This window comes from Bubalus kerabau, chromosome 14 (assembly GCF_029407905.1).
Source record: "Bubalus kerabau isolate K-KA32 ecotype Philippines breed swamp buffalo chromosome 14, PCC_UOA_SB_1v2, whole genome shotgun sequence".
Lineage (NCBI taxonomy): Eukaryota > Metazoa > Chordata > Mammalia > Artiodactyla > Bovidae > Bubalus > Bubalus kerabau.
Window position 1 is genome coordinate 83,217,284 of NC_073637.1, and position 12,852 is coordinate 83,230,135.

The 12,852-nt window shown below is 43.1% G+C and overlaps 1 protein-coding gene across 2 annotated transcripts in view; it reads right to left on the minus strand.

Moving 5' to 3' along the window:
- The window catches only part of CHMP4C (charged multivesicular body protein 4C), a 32,376-nt gene that overhangs the window by 7,113 nt on the left and 12,411 nt on the right, over positions 1 to 12,852 (minus strand). For both annotated transcript variants that reach the window (XM_055546758.1, XM_055546757.1), the window contains exon 2: positions 981 to 1,158. In XM_055546758.1, the coding sequence (XP_055402733.1) occupies positions 981 to 1,158 (178 nt within the window). The remainder of the gene's footprint in view (positions 1 to 980; positions 1,159 to 12,852) is intronic.

The following is a 12,852-nucleotide window of genomic DNA, read 5'->3' on the forward strand; positions in this document are numbered from 1 at the left end:
GACACTCGTTGCCCTTGTACGCCTTTGGCCCAAACTTCACCGTCATATTTAAGCTCAGGAAAGGACTAGATTCTCTGTGCAAATAAAAAGCAAACAGTCACGAGCCCCACTATCGCTATGGTTACTGATGACTGAGTGCTTACTTTATGCCAGGAACTCCTAATGGCAGTGAATCTAGTTTCTCATCAACTCCCACAAGAACCACATGAGGTAAGTATGATTATTATCTTCAACTTATAGACAAGGAAACTGAATCAGGAAGAGACAAAGTATTGTCCAAGGACAGTCAGCCAGGATCTGGGATTACAATCCAGAAAATCTGCCCCAAATCCATGTTTGTATCTATTATATTGTATGCCAGTGGTTCTCGAACCCTGTTAGTATCAGAATCACCTGGAGAACTTGGTTGAAAACAAAAAGGCCCAGTCCCAAGCTTCCTCAAAGGAGCATGGGTATCTCAGTTCTCTTTAGTAATGATTTCTGAGTCCTCCCAAAGTTTGACCCTGGGAGGGGAAGATCCCCTGGAGAAGGAAACAGCAAGCCACTCACAGTACTCTTGCCTGGAAAATTTCAGGGATGGAGGAGCCTGGTAGGCTACAGTCCGTGGGGTCGCAAAGAGTCAGGCATGACTGAGCAGCTTCACTTCTGCCAAGTTTGACAGCCACAACGTACAGTTCTAATACCCGCACGGATGTTACCACTTACGCCTTTTTGAAACTACAGGATGAAAATATTTGCAGGTGGAGTATCAGAGAACAGTGAGGCCTGGAAAACACTAAAGGCAAAATGAGTGCCCTTTATTTTCTCATGATCTTTTCTTCTTTGGCTAATATATTAAAACTTCTGCTCTTTCTCTGTGGGAGCATTCCATTCCAACATGTCAAAGAGTCTCAAATGAGTAAGCCCATCCCTGCCCAAGCCATCAGAGTTCCAAAGCTCTGAGGGAACGTAAGACTCAGAGGGAGATCGCGGTCACTCACATGTTCTCATGAACGGCTTTCATGGCTTTCGCTGCAAGGCCCATATTCTTTAACACTTCTGTGTTGGTATATGAGTTTTCCAAGGCTTCTCTCTGGAACTCAATGGTGGAAAGTGTGCCATCAATCTGAGTGAGCTGCTTCTCAAGCCTCTTCTTCCTCTTCAGGGCCTGTAATGCAGCTAAATAAGGGAGAAGCCACATTTATAAGGAGCTTTACATAAGCTCACTTACTCAAAAGACATTTACTCAGCATCAACCGTGGAGACCCGGGTTCAATTCCTGGGTGGGGAAGATCCCCTGGAGAAGAGAATGGCAACCCGCTCCAGTGTTCTTGCCTGAAGAATCCCATGGACAGAAGAGCCCAGGGGGCTAGAGTCCATGGCGATGCAAAGAGTCAGACACAACCGAGTGCCAGATGAGTGAGTGAATGAACCATGGACTCGGCACTGTAGAAACCCACAAAAGTGAAGTCTCTCAGTCGTGTCTGACTCTTAGCGACCCCATGGACTACAGCCCACCAGGCCCTCCGTCCATGGGATTTTCCAGGCAAGAGTACTGGAGTGGGGTGCCATTGCCTTCTCCGTTAACAGCGGCTAGGCCTATAAAGTGGACTCCAAATAAACCTGAGGAACGTAGAGGCAGCATCTGTCCTTGCAATTGCTTGCACAAACTATCACTCCCTAAAACATTTTGTTATTCTCCCAAAAATCTGCCAGGTGTCAGAGGATGAAAAGTCAGAATGCCATATTCTATAATATATACCACAGAAACATTTTTGTTAAAGTTGGATTTTAGAAAAAGACTAGGTAAAAATAGAAGTACCTATTGTGCAATATGAAAATAAAGCTTTAGAGAAAGAAAGAGCCTGAAGGGATATCTATCTGAGCCCTATATTCTTATTTCAGTTAGCAATAATCGCGCCTCGAATAAGCGTCACTGGCTATGATACTGCCACTGTGCAAAGTTATTCTTATTTCAAAGACAAGTTAGTTGAGACCCAGAACAGTTATGAGTTGCCTGAATTTAATAACAGTCCAAAACCTAGCAAGCCAACCGTGTATTGATCTGAAGTGACTATGAGACAATCAGTAAGGTTACATCTAATCTTAAATGTCATGAAATCAAGAGTCATCCTCGAGGATTAGATGGCGGACTGCTGAGGGAAAAGACTGTTGCCTTCAGAAAAATGATATCCAAATTCCCTCTCATCAGCACTCAGCAAAATCTTAACACGCATCTTTCAGAAATCACAAAGCTAACGAGTCCATTTGACTACAGCACCTTTGAAGGCACCCTGAAAAACAGGCCTCAAAATGTGAGTTTTGAAAAGGCATTTACAGAAAGTACAGGAAAGAGCAGCAGAAGAATGCCAACGTGAAGATAATCAAATGGAGCTGACAAAAGAACGCAAACAGTTTTATGGTTTCAGAGTGAAACAGGATTGCAACAGAGATTTCTGAGAGAAGGCTCTTCTCTGTTTTGAACAGTTTCTTCTTGCACTTCCAACAGATTTAGTATATTTATTCCAATGCTTTTTGTTTGGTGCACAAAGACTCCTAGCCATTATACTTTCTTGTTGGATTTTTATTAGTGATCAATAAATAAATATTTCTTTGTTGTGATTGTTTATTGTTTAATCACTAATTCATGTCCAGCTCTTTTGTGACCCCATGGACTGTGGCTAACCAGGCTCCTCTGTCCACGAGATTTCCCAGGCAAGAATCCTAGAGTGGGCTGACCTATTACTTGCTGTGCATTTAATCCTTTTTACCTTAAATTCCATTTTGTTTTATATTAATACTTAATATAAAATTAATACTTATATACTATATACTAGGATTAAAGAAAATTAATATTTCAACTTTTTTTTTTAATTTACCTGTAATAGTTCTATGTGTACCTCAATTTCAAAATTTTTTCTAATTTTTTTTTTGGTATGCCTATAACAGGTAGAATATATTTGAATGTTTAATGTGTATGATTATTTTTAACCATTTGGATAGTCTCCAACTTTTAAGGTAAGTTTTTAAGTTATTTTTATTTATTATAATAACTGATATTGGTCCAAAATGGTCTTTTTACCATCATTTTTTGTGTTTTCTATTATGCTTTTTTATTTTCTTTTTGCTTTCTTGTCTATATAAAGATTAATTTTCCTTTGTTTATTTTATCCCCCTTTAATTGTATGATAGTTACACATACTAAATTTATTCTCCTACTGGATACTCTTGTATTTAAATAATATGCTTAAAATTAAACTTAAGCTTTCTATACATGTTGAAAATTAATCAGTATCTATAAAACTAATTTGGAGAAGGCAATGGCACCCCACTCCAGTACTCTTGCCTGGAAAATCCCATGGACGGAGGAGCCTGGTGGGCTAGTCCATGGGGTCACTAAGAGTCGGACAGGACTGAGCGACTTCACTTTCACTTTTCACTTTCACACATTGGAGAAGGAAATGGCACCCCACTCCAGTGTTCTTGCCTGGAGAATCCCATGGACGGAGAAGCCTGGTGGGCTGCTGTCTATGGGGTTGGACAGAGTCGGACACGACTGAAGCGACACAGCAGCATCATAAAACTAATTGTTCCTAAGCAAGATTGTCTTAACACACCAAAACCCCAAGTGTTTGATTGAAATTGTTAGGTAGGTAGAATAGGGAAAAAGAGCCCAAAATGGCAGTGGCTAAAAGACAAGGAAGGTCAGAGGAAGGTCCGAGGACCAGAGTGAAGACTTCAGGCAGAACAAACAGCACTCCTGGCTAAGCCCAACTTGCATAGTGCAGGCCCAGGTGGAGGAAAAAACATATAAAAGGAGGAGCCAAAGCGCTTTCTCTCGGACTTTCTCTCCCGCGTGCCTGTGCTCTTTTCTTTCTCTCTCTCTCTGTCACTCACTCTCCTGCTATCTTATAAATAAAATGGAGCTGTAACACTGATTTGCCTAAGAGCTGTAACACGGTTTGTCCAAGACCCGAGAGCTGTGATGCGCCGAGGGCTTTAATGTCCGTTGCTCCAAATCTTTGTTGTGACGAGACATAGAACTGAGGAACATACACTTGCGTGACAAAATAATCTTACTTTTATTAGTTCCAGATGACTACCAGTTTTTAAAATTATTCTTTCAATTTTTAAGGAAATATTTCTTAACAACTGCATTAAGCTTCATAGACAAAATTTCAACAGTTACTTACACTAAACTGAGAGTGTCTGCTGGCTTGCTTTCTTACTACTGCTTCTTGTATCCTATAATATCATGAACCCAAGAGAAGAGAGATAATGTAGAGAATAAAATATGTTAAATAAAATCTGTTAAAAACAAAACTTACATTACTGCCTACAGGGAGATCAAGAGGCTATTGTGTTATAAGACAAGAATGGGCTGTCTTAAAAATGAGCAACTAGAAAATAAGAAACAGTTCTTAGAAATTAAAGACATAACTAAAAAATAAATTAAAATGTTTAAAAGGTAGAATAATAAATACAGCTGAAGACTAAATTAGTGACCTGGAATATAAAGTTAGAGAATTCTCCCAGAACAGAGAACAAAAAGACAGATAATTTAATAAATTAGAGGACAGAACCAACAAATCCAACATCCATCTTACAGGAAGTTCAAAAGAGAGAGAATGTTTCAGGGCAAGTGTGGATACTAATATAAAAATAAGCAGCAGTTTTAGTAGAAAATAGGCAGAAATAATGGAGGGGAAGTAGCAATAAAGAAATCACAGAATGCGCTGGAACTTTCTGCACACCCAGCGCTTAGGACTCAGCCTGCCACTGCAGAGGCCCGGGGTTTGATCCCAGGTTGGGGAATTAAGGCCCTGGGAGCCATGTCCTGTGGCCAAATAAATGAAAGACAGTTATCGCTGGTGACGTGATGAAAAAGAAATTAAAGAGTACAGTTTCCCCAAGACAAAGGAAGATGATTCTTCAGAATAAAAATACTCACCGAACACATAGATGGGAAAACAAAAAATAAAAGGCACATACCTAGACCTCCACCGCGAAAAAAAAAAAAAAGAAAATCTTAAATGTTTCCAGAGAGGAAACAAACGAAACGTTTATTGACAAACGGATGAGACTGATACTATTAGTAAACTTAAGACATGTTGGCTCTCCAACAGCAACAGCATTGTAACTTTGGCAATGTGCTGAAGCTAGCATTCTGTAAAAATCCAAGCAATTATTTAAGTTTGAAACAAATGAAGTCATCTTGAGACGCATAGGTATTTAGAGAATTTATATTTATGAACCATTTCTGAAAAAGAATTCTTTTCGGTTTTACTCCAGTAAAACTAAAAAGAAAAAGAAAAAAAGTCTTAGGACTATCTAGGATATCGGAAGCAACATTAAGGAAATGAGCCAGCAGACACCGTGGTTTGATGTCAATAGCTGCTGTGATCATAGGCACAGAGGCGTGCTTCTCCATGAGGCCTCCCCAGAGACCTGGGCAGGGCGCGCCAATGGGCAGGCCTGGGCAGGGCGCGCCAATGGGCAGGCCTGCTTTCGGGGGTGGGGAGGAAGCACACAGGCCGGGCGTTCCTGCAGTTGCCAAGGACGCTGTAGGTGTGGACATTCTTCTGCTTCCCTCGTGGTGGTAACTCTTCCTCCCCGTCCCTTCCGCCAGCGGGGAAGGTCCAGGGTCATCTCGCCTCCTCCCCGGGGCCAACACCACAGTTTCCAGGATCGCATGAACAGCACTTACTCCTAACTTTAAGAACAGTTTTTGTGTATTTATTTAATCTTTCCTTTAGGAAGGAAAGTAAAAAAAAAAAGAGGCCTCTGGCACAAGGGCCTTCCTACAAAATCACACAGAGCTGCTCTGCGGAGCAGCTCAGCACGGTGGACCAGCAGAGCCGTGCTATCCATCCGGGGGCCACAACTGTGAGCGGGCCTCATACAGGACTACAATTCTGTGTTAATAAAATCTATCCAACCCCATCTCCCCCACACTGAGTGCAATTCCCTGTGGAAAGATACAGTATCTTATTCCCCTTTCTCCCTAGCACCTGACCCAGCTCAGGGCACACGGCCAAACGAAACACAAAACAAAAACCAACTTTTATGGAGCATTTGAAGTCAAGTGAAGTGAGAGTCGCTCAGTCGGGTCTGACTCTTTGCAACCCCGTGGACTATACACTCCTCGGAATCCTCCAGGCCAGAATACTGGTGTGGGTAGCCTATCCTTCGCCAGGGGATCTTCCCGACCCAGGGGTCAAGCCCAGGTCTCCCGCGATGCAGGCGGATTCTGCAGCAGCTGAGCCACAGTTTGTTACACGCCAAGCTGGTGTGAATTGCTTCGAGCGCATCATGCGATACGGTTAGCTCTCACAAAAACTGCAGGAGTAAACACCGTCATGGATCCATTTCACAGAAGACAGGATGAAGGAATGTTAAGCGAATAAACCTGACAGTTGTGTGCGCCGTGACAGCACAGTATACTGGAAAGGCTTTGACCTTCAAGGCCAGAGCGTGAATTTTTCTTCCGTGACTTAATAGATGTATATTCTTGGATAAGTCAGTTCCCTTCTCTGAGCTTCAGTCTGCTGTGCTGGAAAAGGAAGACAGAATCCCCCAGAGGCTGGGCGATTATTCTAAGAATTAGTGATCATTTATGGAAACCGCCTTAGACTGAGCAACTAAATATTGTTACTAACAACCATGATTTATATAACATTCCTTAGTTAATGAGACTGTATATCTTATTTCTTTCTTGTTTCTTTTTTTACTGAAGTATGCACAGAGGAGCCTGGCGGGTTACAGTCCTTGGGGTAGCAAAGAGTCTGGCATGACTTAGCCACTAAACAACAAAATAGTTGATTTACAATGTTGCATTAGTTTCTGCTGGATAGCAAAGTGACTCCATTACACCCTTCCACGTTCGTTCTTATACTCTTTTCCATTATGATTTACTCGAGGTGTTGAGTACAGTCCCCGCACTGGAGAGCAGGACCATGTTGTTTATCCGTGCTTATCACAGCTTGCATCCGCTAATCTCAAACTCTCAGGCCGTGGATATCTTGTTTCTGAGACCCTCGGGGCAACAAGTCACCTGTTTTTTCACCATAGCTCACCATAACAGGAATACACTATTACGGAACAGCTCTACATTTCAGTGGTACAGTACAAAACACTGCGATACAGCAGAGTATCCTCAGAAGTTAAACTCTAAACACACGTCTCCACCCAACAGCCCCGAAGGGGAATGTCAGCGTCCGCCTCCTCCCTGCCTTGCCGAGCAGGCTCAGTGTTTATGTTCTTTTGGGACCACCAACCCCAAGACATTTTCTTTTTGAGAACTTTACAAAACTTTTTCATTTAAAAATGTGCCACGTTTCCTAGTAAGAATTGATTTTAGATTACTTTCTACAAATCTAGAAATATAATTTGGTAGAAAAGACGGGGTTTTGGGATCACTCCTGCTGCTGCTAAGTCACGTCAGTCGTGTCCGACTCTGTGCAACCCCATAGACAGCAGCCCACCAGGCTCCTCTGTCCCTGGGGTTCTCCAGGCAAGAACACTGGAGTGGGTTGCCATTGCCTTCTCCTTGGGGTCACTAGATCAACATTTTAATCCTACCTATACCAATTAAAACCTGTGTGTAATACCCTTAGTGTGTGACCTTAACTCGGCTTAAACGATGCTTCCTCACTTGCACAATAACTGTTGTGCTTAGTTGCTAAGTCACATTAACTCTTTTGCAACCCATGGACTGCAGCCTGCCTGACTCCTCTGCCCATGGGTTCTCCAGGCAAAAATGCTGCAGTGGGTTGCCACTCCCTTCTCCAGGGGGTCTTTCAGACTCAGGGATAAAACCCACATCTCCTGCACTGGCAGTCAGATTCTTCACCACTAAGCCACCTAGGAAGCCCCCACGAACAACAACAATAACATACGGAGGATGTAAACAGGACACTGTACTCTGGAGTCAGGCTGCCTCCTTTCAAATCAGCCTCCACCCCTCCACTGCTGCGTGGCCTTACACAGTTGCTTATGGGAAAATGGGAATAAAACTCACATTATTGTTGAAGATTAAATTAAATAAGGTATGTAAAGTACGTAGACTGGCGCCTGGTGAGTGATTCATAAATATTAGAAACCTTCATCATTATCACCATCTCCTTCACAAGATGTCAGACCACATGGTGGAAGCCACATGCTATCACGCCCAACCTTGCCAATGTTTTTTAATTAATAATAATAAGTTTTGGTTTGGACACAGTTTTCAATGTTTGTGTTCACATATGGATTTGGCTCTTCAAAATAATTGGGAGAAATTTGAAAATTCAACAGTATGTGAGGTCTCAACTTACACTATAATCCACATACCGCAAGCTACACAGTGGCCTGAATCAGAATCCTAAATTCTGAAAGCCAGCAGGTAATGAAGGTAAGTGACTGAGAAAGAGGTCAAGGGGAAGAGCGTCCTTCGTTTTCTCACCTTTGAGGAAGAGACAGGGCGGTGTTTCACGGCTATCACAAAACAGTGCAAGAGTGACAGTGAACGGCAGTGGACGCTGCCCAGCACCCGGGGCCGCAGGAACAAGTGGGCCCTCAGGAGAGGTCGAGCCCGACCCGTGGAGGCCACACAGCTGGGCTCCCGCCCACCGCTGCCGTCAAGCTGCACACCCAGCTCTCCGCACGCTCAAAACAAGCCGGACATCTGGGTTTGCATCCCAAATCCTTCAAATTTAAAAACTAAGCTACATTTTCAAAAAAACCTTGTGTGAGCCAAATTGATGAGGTCTGCATGGCTGAACCCAGCCCCAGGACAACGGGCACTCATTGTAGCTTCCATCTGGCACAGTAAGCTAAGACAAGAGGCTTCTGTTTCAGAGCCAAGAGGTGTACATGTCAGGAGTCTCTCTGTGAACTGTTTCTCATGAAATGATGATGCTACCGCCCACCATGAGTTGGACAGGCTTTGTTTCCTAATAACCAATCTAGGAAGGAAACAGCTGTATTTTTTTTCCCCAAAGACATGCAACAAATGTTGCAAATCAACCATGCCTCCAGATTCCGCAAAGAAGGACACTTTTAGAATCCTGTAATTTAACCTGCATAAAATGTGCAACTCAATCTTCCAAGCTCCTACATGTGGTTTCAGACAGCTGATGAAACCTGGGGAACATCGTTTTGAAAGCAAAGGAATCTGCTGTACTCATTGAGGGGAAAATCTTGAAGGGGTTTTGTCTCTTTGCCTAACAGTGATGTTCGTTCAGCGATGGAGTTGCGGAACAACGCGCCGTATGTGTTCTGCCGAGGGATCCAGGAAGAGCCCTTCTTGTACATGCACTGAGCATTTGGGGCTGAAATATAAGAACTACCCACTTGAACCAAAATTCAACTAGCCCTATGCGACTTTATCACATTGCCAGAGGAGGAAGGCTTTCAGTCACCCACTAAAAAAATAACTTCAAACAGCCGAGAAGAGCGGCAGTTTCACTGCTCAGATAAGGTACAGGGCATCCCGGTTAGAAAGGTCGATTTGTTCTTTGCTCATTCAAGATGTAGAAACATGTCCATTGTTCATCCATCAGGTGGCAAAAAAACCTTTTCGGAACCATCATACCCAGGAACTATAGACAAAACTGTTTGTGAAATATGCAACTGCGTTATGCAGCTCCTCTGTCTCCCAGGAATGGGTGATTTCTGGAGACGGCCTAAAAAGACGAAGCCTGAAGATTTAATCCTAAACAGCGCTTAATTGACGCATGCCACGCATAATTGCTCACGGTTCTCTTTTGTTTTTAACTGAGTAGTCTCATAATTGTGCTGTTTTATATGAGAAACTTTAACGCAAGTCCTGTGACTCACATAAAACTCACTTGATTTATTATCCAGTACCTTCAATTTATGGCTCCCTGCTATTGTTCTCAAAAAAACACAATCTGAGTAAGCACCACCACGAGCATTCCATAAATGGAATAAAAACAAAATGTCTCTCTTCAAAGTCACAGGTTAGATGGGAAACAGCCGTGAAATATTACAGAATTCTAACACTCATTTATTTGTCCAGGGCCAGGCCTTAATGAATTCTCCCTGGCCTTCTTCGTTAATATATATATATATTTTATATTTATATAAAATATATATTGCTCATCTGTTCATTTTCAGTCACTCCACAAATATGTACTGAAGCATCATTGTGTTAGGCCACTGCAGGGACGAAGAAAGAAGGCTACGATCTCAGAAGCAAAAGATAAAACGGGCGTTCAATCACTTATCCATCACTCAGCAACAGCACCATCTTACAGAACTGTCTCAATGGATACTAGTGTGTATAAGGTGCCTCCTTCACTGCCCTGGTGCTTCAGATGGTTAGCAGTCTGCCTGCAATGCAGGAGACAAGGGTTCAATGCCTGGCTCAGGAAGATCCCCCGGAGAAGGAAATGGCAGCCCACTCAAGTATTCCTGCCTGGAGAATCCCATGGACAGAGGAGCCTAGCCGGCTGCAGTCCATGGGGTTGCAAAGAGTCGGACATGACTGAGCGACTAACACGCTCCCTTCAAGCAGCAGAGGAGGCACAGAGGAAAAGAATGAGCCAAGTACGAGGCACAGAAGGTACACGGAGGAGCGCATCAACTCTCCGGAGGGCAAGGGACACTCTCACAGAGGAGGTGACGCAGATGAAGCCAGGGTCAGGGTGACTGTCTACACGGATTCTCAAACACACAGCCCAGTAAGGACCATGAGTGAGGAAAGGTATTACACAAAGGCCCTCCACCCTCTTCCCTATTGCAAGTCTCCTACTCAATGATGCAAAGTTTCTGGCTGAGATACATTAGACACCAGAGCAAATCACGCCAGCTTGCCACACTAGCTGAAACTTAGAAGCAAGATCCCATTTTCGGAGGTCTCACCAATATTAAATGTCACGAAAAAAGGATGACCAGCAAGTTAAACAGAGAAGACAATGGCACCCACTCCAGTACTCTTGCCTGGAAAATCCCATGGACGGAGGAGCCTGGAAGGCTGCAGTCCATGGGGTCACTGAGGGTCAGACACGACTGAGTGACTTCACTTTCACTTTTCACTTTCACGCATCAGAGAAGGAAATGGCAACCCACTCCAGTGTTCTTGCCTGGAGAATCCCAGGGACGGGGGAGCCTGGTGGGCTGCTGTCTACGGGGTCGCACAGAATCGGACACGATTGAAGTGACTTAGCAGCAGCAGCAGCAAGTTAAAAGGAGACTAGCCCACAGAAATGATGTAGCGGATTATACAGTGGCAAAGCAGATGCCCAAGAAAACAGTAAAGAGGAATGAGACTGGACAAAGTAAGTAAGAGACATTATGAGGAAAGGGCATTTGGAAGAAGAATGTTACTAAGCAGCTAGTAAGGTTGGGCTGAATTTTGTGTAAAAAGAAAAAAAAAAGAGTATTGATTAATACTCTACAGTGTGAAAGATTACAGTGAGGTGTCCTCACCCATCCGCAGAAAGAAAGAGACAAGGGAAGCGGAAGTTGTTTTCCAATAGAAATGTCCATCTTGTCATCCTAGAAAGCTCAGACTCTCTTTCGGAGATGAGTGAGTGCTTACTGTCAGGATGTCACCCAAGAGATCATGAGAGGAGATAAGTCTGAGAGGAGAAGGTCATGACCTCAAAGTGCCATCAGCCTTGAGTTGACAAAAAAGGAAGAAAGGCTTGCATAAAAGACTCATTTTAAATATCCACTGAAATTCCTTTTTTTTTAAATAATTAATTGCTTCCAAGGTCAGTTTCCAGGCAAGTAAATTAACTTGATGTTGGAACATGATACCGAACTATTCATTAAGGGCTACTTGATATTCTTTGTAAAAACCCAGTTAAGTGACCGGGCAGAATACACAACCAACTGAATGAATGTGTCTTCTCGCACTAGTATTACTCGTAGCCTTACACGCTGGCAGCCTCCGTGGGCCACTGCCGAGAGTACAGGGAGAAAAGGATAGACCTGGCACCAGCCAACGCTGAGCAGAAAAACTCTGAAACAGCTGATTACGCTCCATTCTACAGGGTAGACACAGGCACCTGTGATGTAACTTTGTGTGGTGTGTGTGTACATTTGTGTACGTCTGTATATATGAAGACATGTGTGTATGTATATACATGCATGTGTACATGTGTGCATGTGCATACATGTATACGCCTGTGCGTATCTGTGTGTGTATATATGTGTGTGTGATGTGCCTCTCTTTTATACTTGTCAATGAGTATTGCTTGTTCACATGATGAACCAGTATTTCCAACGACTGTCGCTGTGCCTTGTAGGTGCTCCTCACAGGCAACAAACCTTGACCCTAGAGCCCCCTTTGCTCCCACTGCCTGTGACTCAATGACTGTTCCCCAGAGATCCTGTGATCAGCAAATCTGGAGCACTCCATAGCTCCTATCCCCAAAGCAAGCTATCACTATCAATACCTTTAATTCTTAAACAACACATTTAACTTGACATCGGTGATGAACGATAAGCACTATTCTTTAGTTTTTCAAACGTGAGAGAAAAACACTCAGCAAATATAGTTCACATAAATAAAGCAGTCCAGTTGCTCAAAAAATGATAAAACAGGTTCTTGGGTGTATGACCTTTGAGCTACATATCAGTATAAATTGGCTTAACATAATCGCAACTTTTTTTCTTCCTGCAGTTAACACAGTAGAAGTTCTGAGTTAGGATAATATCTTTATTCAAACTCCAAGGTTATATTGACTTCCACTTTACAGGAATGAAATAGATGGAAAGAACTGGTAATGTAAATAGCTCTGCTCACTGAGAAAGGCTGCTGAACAAGGTTCCTGCTACGGCAAAAAAGGCACACCCACTATGACGAGCAACACGCAGCACTATGTGAGAGAAGCAAACAGAGTTGCTAGAAGCTCATGTTCA